This window comes from Xenopus laevis, chromosome 4L, assembly GCF_017654675.1.
Source record: "Xenopus laevis strain J_2021 chromosome 4L, Xenopus_laevis_v10.1, whole genome shotgun sequence".
Lineage (NCBI taxonomy): Eukaryota > Metazoa > Chordata > Amphibia > Anura > Pipidae > Xenopus > Xenopus laevis.
The window spans coordinates 79,256,132-79,262,936 of NC_054377.1; the positions used below are offsets into that span (position 1 = coordinate 79,256,132).

At 39.5% G+C, this 6,805-nt stretch overlaps 1 protein-coding gene across 2 annotated transcripts in view; it reads left to right on the top strand.

The window, feature by feature from the left end:
• jak1.L (Janus kinase 1 (a protein tyrosine kinase) L homeolog) overlaps positions 1 to 2,658 on the top strand; it is a 67,634-nt gene extending 64,976 nt beyond the window's left edge. For both annotated transcript variants that reach the window (XM_018258230.2, XM_018258231.2), the window contains exons 23-24: positions 367 to 477; positions 1,258 to 2,658. In XM_018258230.2, the coding sequence (XP_018113719.1) occupies positions 367 to 477; positions 1,258 to 1,359 (213 nt within the window). In that variant the 3' untranslated portion in view covers positions 1,360 to 2,658. The remainder of the gene's footprint in view (positions 1 to 366; positions 478 to 1,257) is intronic.
• Positions 2,659 to 6,805: the final 4,147 nt, after the last annotated feature.

Consider the following 6,805-nt stretch of genomic DNA (forward strand, 5'->3'; position numbering starts at 1 on the left):
TGTGCAGCACGTTGGATCGCACCGAAAACGCCTGTGTAGTCCTACCTTAACTGTTCTGTGGATGCAGCCAGTTTTAAATTAACCCTGTAAATGCTGATTGCAAGTTGCAACCCTTTGTCTATCTCCCGTGCAGGATTAGGTCAGTTCTGCTGAATGCTGTGAGTCTGTCTGGCTTTGGCATCACACACGTGTCTCCAGCATTGGGCAGGAATCCTGTTTGTAGTGTAAAATACCTGCCTCACTGGGAATTCATTTTTATTGAAATACATTTCATTCTATAGAAAAAAAGTATTTACTAATAATCAACACACAGTAGATCAATTTTACTACAGACACATCAATTGATCCGCTGATTTATTTTAACAGATGTTTTTGAAAATGATTGGCCCAACACAAGGACAGATGACTGTGACAAGACTTGTACGAGTGTTGGAAGAAGGAAAGCGCTTGCCAATCCCAGCAAACTGCCCAAAGCAGGTGAGGATGTTGCTGATACGACATCAGGGCCGTATTTATATATAGATACCAGAGGCAGCAACACTTCAGCTGCCTATATAATTGACTGCATTTTTGAAAGAAACATTTAAAATGCCCCAGCAGGAGACTTTCTGTGTAAATCCAGGAGGTGATGCATACAGGAAGTGATGTGTATAGGAAGTGATGCATACAGGAAGTGATGTCACTCGCAGCTGCGTGTGCTTGATGTAACTTCAGTAAGCCTAGGGTCTAAATACTGTGCTGCGACTTATAATTGTGAATCATTCATCTCTTATACAATCCCAGTTATTTCCAGTACGTGTTACAATGTATATAAAGCACAAGCCCAAGTTTTTATTGGACAATGTATTGTAAACGTAACAGATTTTCAGAATGAAATGAGTGGACGGATATAGAGATATACCTTGCATAGTGCAGGGCAAGAAGTGTTTGCAGGAATCTATGACCTGCAAACAACATTATCAACAGCTGATAGGAGGCTGCCGCTTAACCCATCCATTGTTGCTAGGTGGCAGTCTCCCGTAGAACAAATGTTCTTTCTGCAAGACATTTGAAACATTAACATTATGTTAGTATGGAGGTCACTCCTTTTGTAGTGCAAGTTACACAAGAACAAAAAGCCTCTAGAGAGGTGAATATGGCATCACAATGGAGGCAATCAGGACACAGGAAAGTACCAGTTTTGGGATGGAGGAGGGATACACTTTCCCTGAAACCTTCTCCTTCATGTGCTCTGACTCTGTTTTATGTGTGTCACAGGTGTACCAGCTCATGACTAAATGTTGGGAACAGAATCCAAGTGACCGGACCACTTTTCAGGACCTAATTAAAGGCTTTGAAGCCATAATAAATGCTTTGTAGCCACACTGCTACACACGGGTGATAGGACGACCCTCATTCAGACCGTAGAACTGTCGTGATGCTGCTCCTGTGGATGCATATTTTTGTTTTTATTCGCACTTCTGTTTGTGATATCTGTCTTCTACATTTGTACAACTAGATAAGAAATAAGAAACACCTTCTCTTGTGCGTTATAGCTTTGGGGCTTCGCTAATCAAAGCTGGGGACAGGGGACTTAAGGAAGATACTGGCTCCTGCAGAAATTTGATGTAACAGAACTGTAAGACTCCCCAGACTTGTGCAGACACATACAGAGAGGCTTTATATGTGAAACTCCCCTAAAATTCTCTCCTAATACATGCTCTATTCATAACTTCAGTTCTAACCAAATAAATAGAAATGTATATACATGTATATATAAATCATGGGAACCATTCTTGCTCATTGCAGAAACACAATATCAAACACTTTCAAGATATATATATATATATATATATATATATATATATGTATATATATATATATATATATATATATATATTGCAGCTTAACCATGTGATTTTTTTAAGGAAGTGCTTTTGCTTATTGAGCTGGACACTTAGTTGCCCTTTCATAGCCTCTGTTTTCCTGCAGTTCTGGGCATTTTATATATATATATATATATATATATATCAATCATTATTTCAGTCATATCAGCAATGTGGATTCATAGAACTAACTGGAAACAGGAACCATGAATTCTAATCAATGTCCAGTGCTAGACTGGGAAACATGACCAGCTTTTGCTGATACTTCAACCTGTGGACCATTTTATTCCCACCGTGCTGTGATTGTGTCCCAAAAAGTTTGTTTATTTACATTTAACACACAATTGATGGTATAAATAATGATCACAAACACATAAGATACATTTGCATCGCCCAGTAAGAAGAACTGCTGCAACTGTCAATCCTTGTGCCAAGTTTGAGATCTGAAACCATTCCCATACCATTTTGGCAAGGACATGTTCAGAAACACATTTTAACATGACATGCAGTTTTGTTATAGTAACGTGCCTTTGACCAATTCTTGTTTTTTCTTTCTTTTTCTTATGCTGATTGTTGGAGCCAATCCAAATGCAATAATACCAAGCAGTCTGGCACCTTTCACTCAGCTGCAGCAAGGATCAATGCTATACAACTGCTTCAATATCCAACATAATCTCTATTTAGTTTCCATCAGCTCCTGTTAGTTACATAGAAATAGAAAGTTTCCTCTCATGTAGAGGTCTGTACTGTGCCATGGTTCATATTTTAATAAAGAGTTTGAATTATATTGTTATTATGAGTTATCTTTCCTGAGTTATATTGAATAATGAGCGTGTGCATGCATTGTCGCTGAAATATATTGTGATGGGCTGAATGAATGTGCAGGTATAGGATCACCCGATATCCCGAAAGCTCTGAATTACAGAATGGCTTCCATAGACTCCATTTTATCCAAATAATCCAAATTTTTAAAAATGATTTCCTTTTTCTCTGTAAAAATAAAGCAGTAGCTTGTACTTGATCCCAACTAAGCTATAATTAATCCTTATTGGAAGCAAAACCAGCCTATTGGGTTTTTTTAATGTTTAAATGATTTTCTAGTAGACTTGAGTCATGAAGACCCAAATTACGGAAAGATCCGTTATCCGAAAAACCCTAGGTCCTGAGCATTCTGGATAACAGGTCCCATACCTGTATTGGCTGATGGCGCACACACACTGCTACTATGGGACACCTAAACGTGCCAGTATTCCTGTTACCTGGCTGACGGGTACTGGCACTTTTCAGTTGTTAGTGCATATTTCCCTTCTCAAAGACTTCCAGTTTGGTGCCCGTAGTCAATGGAGGCTTGGTAACTAAACTCCGTTGTCAAGCAACAGTAATCAGCAATTATACCCGGCAAAAAATTGTTTTAAAAACTTATTGGGGAGTGAAATCCAACACTGTAAAACTTACTGTGACAGCTTGTGGTCCTGTTTTGTGTCCATGTGAGCAGAGAGTGAGGTGAACGGCAAAAGAAGGTGAACACCAACAATGGCTGCCGTTTTTGAGGTTGCGAATTGAAGGTAGAGGCACTGCCTGGAGGAGGGTGTGGTAAAAACCTTTGGGGTGTCTAACTGGTCCCGTGGTACCAAGCAGCTTTAATCTTGAAGTTTTGTTTCGGAGCTTGCTTAGCCCTTTGACGTTTCCTGGAGGCTTATGTGAAGGGATCCATGCGTGGTCGAATCAGGAACTACAGTCGGTAAAAAAAATACATAATCTTTCCTGCCATTATTCTACGTTTCTTTCAAGGATACTAATTAAATCTACCATCCAGTGGTCAGGTTATTTACAAACAGGAATCGATTGAGAAAGTTGGTTTGGTGAGACTTCTAAGTATAACTTGAACTTTACATCTGAAAATTGGAGAGTTCAACATTTTAAGGGCTCTTACAGACGAGCGTTTTTACCTACGCTCCCTTGCGTTCCGTTTTTCTGCGTTCAGCCGCAGGGGAGAGCAGGAATAGATGCATTACATTTTTTCCAATGGGGCTGTACTCACACAGGCGCGTGTAGACGCCGAACGCAGGAAAAATGCAGCATGTTGCGTCTCAACCTGCGTTTGGCGCCTACACGCGCCTGTGTGAGTACAGCCCCATTGGAAAAAATGTAATGTGTCTATTCCTGCTCTCCCCTGCGGCTGAACGCAGAAAAACGGAACGCAGGGGAGCGCAGGTAAAAACGCTAGTCTGTAAGAGTCCTAAAATGGTCCATTTGGGCTATGGGAAAATGTTCAAAAATTTTTCAGGTTCAAGCTCCCAATCAATTAAATGTTGACTTGTTTAATTACTTGTGGAGCTGCCCTGAAATCCAAGTCTGGCTCACCCTGGAAAAGTTTATGAGTCACAAACTTAATCTCCATATCAAACTCAGTTTGGGCATTACTACACCTGAATTAATCTGATTCATCTTTGAAGCCACACCCAAAATCTTTATTCAATAATCTTAACAACGTTATTACATTGTTGACAGCAGCTACAAAGAAATTGTTATTCTTAAACTGGTTATCTGTATCTACACCTTCAATAAAGTATATCTTGTCCCTCTTAAATCACCTATGCTGGCAAGAAGCGATAAGGATTAAGACTGCTGATCCACAATTGGTCATTATATTGGGACTTTTTTGACTCTACTAAGAAACTCCGTTCACTTGGACTGCTACATTTATAATTGTAGTTTGTAACTCATTTCAAAATGTTTATTTACATTTGTGATGTGTTTATGGTCACTTACATGTTCCGGCATATTCTTAATAATATCTTTCTTATTCTACTTTCAAGATTAGCTGAGCATTATTACGTTAATATGTTTTATTTTAGTCTTCTTACTTAGCTCTAATAACAGCTTAGGTGTATTCTCCATCATCAAATTCTTCTAGGACACCTAACTCTCTAAGCTGTATAAGTTTGTGTTATAATCCTTCAATGGACCAATGTTATATCTTGCTTGTTTTTGTAAAACCCAATAAAACTTTTAAAATGAAAAAAATGACTTCCTGAACAAGCTACAGAAACAACATAGTTCTCCGATTACAGATACACAGACTTCACTTGCTGGTCCAGAGCTGACCGAGGAATCAACGTAGATCGCTAACAAAACAGCTTTATTCAAGCCCACAATGTGATCCAAATAGGCAGTGCATGTGCAAAACAAGCTTACGCATTTCGTGCCTCAGCTCTGAAGAAGTGCCGGTTCACAAGGGCACGAAACACGCAAACTTCTTTTGCACATGCAACGCCTATTTTGATCATATTGTGTGCTTGAATAAAGTTATTAAGTTAGCAATCTGTGTTAATTCCTCGGTCAGCGAGTGAAGTCTGTGTTCCTGAATAAGCTCCATGCAGCCACTGCTGGTGCTTCTTTATAGGTTTTTATGTGTCTCCTGCAGCTCGCCCCATATCAGCATTGATTACAAGAGAGCTACATCCCCTTGTTTTTACTGTCCCATAGTCCATTGACTCCCTGTCTCACCTGTATAATCTGACCTGAACATCTGACTGACAAGGGTATGTCCCCGCCTATATGAAATAAGAGGAGGATGCTTTAACTCCAATACTCCTGGATAAGCAGACTTAAGCAATTCTCAATGTTTTTACAACACTATCGCCACCTGGTGGGCACCTTGACCATATTGTGTAACAAAGGGGATGTAATGAGATGAGTTCAATGTTGATAAATGTAAAGTCATGAACCTGGGAAGTAAAAATATCCACACCACTTAAAGGAGAACTAAAGCTTAACTAAAGCTAGCTAGAAATGTTGTACATTATGTTGTGGGTTTCTGTACCAGCCCAAGGCAATCACAATTTTTTTTACTTTTAGCAGTAAAGATCTTTGTCTCCAAAGATGCCCCAGTAGCTCCCCATCTTCTTTTCTGCTGATTCACTGCACATGCTCTGTGCTGCTGTCACTTACTGAGACCCACTCACAATATACAGTACACATAGAATAGAAATGTCACACTATAAGGCTGATTAGTAATTAATACAGATAATTACTACATGGCAGCTCAGAAACCAGTGCAATTAGCATCAGAATTTCTATAATCATAAGCTGATGCTACAGGGCTATTACAGACCAACCTCATTTTTTTGCTTAATAATTTGTGATGACCCCTAAGCTTAGCTTCTATACAGCTGCCCAGAGCCCACTGAGCATGTGAGTGTCACAGACACTTTCCAAGATGATGACCCCCTGTGACAAGTTTGAAGTCCTGGATCATTGCTGCTATTGACAAGCTGAAACTTTAGGCTGGTGCAATAAGTTTAGTATATAAAATATGGCAATTTTAGCCATATTCATTTTTGGAGTTTAGTTCTCCTTTAATGGGACTGGACTATGCAAATCCACAATGGAAAAGGACCTCGGAGTCCTGTAGCAGGCAACGCCAGTCAGCAGCTTCAAGGCCTTGAGCTGTATTAAAAGGGGTAAAGATTCACGGGAGGAGGAGGTTATTCTTCCACTGTACAGAGCACTAATGAAACCAGAAGTGAGATCATTAGAAGTAGGCATGATCAGAAAAAAAGGGGTAAAACTCGATATTGAGAAGACCCCTGACGTGACCTGCAGGCCAGAAACCCAAAGAACTGCCAACCCATACCTATACCCGCTCCCAAACTTCTACCTGCAACCCGCAGGTTTAAACGGGTAACCCGAATATAAGCTTAATCATATTGAAATAAGAAGTATTTTTAAATATAATAAATTATAAATTCTGCATTGTTTCTGAAATAATCAAGTTTATCTTTACTATCCCTCTCTCAGCATCTGTTTCTCTTCATTCTGTCTTCTTGCAGCAGTTGGGTGTCAGATAATCATTGACAGTTAGATACAATATATGTTATAGGTGGGCTCCTTTTGCCTAGAAGATGTATTAGAGCTCACTATTAAAATCACCAGAA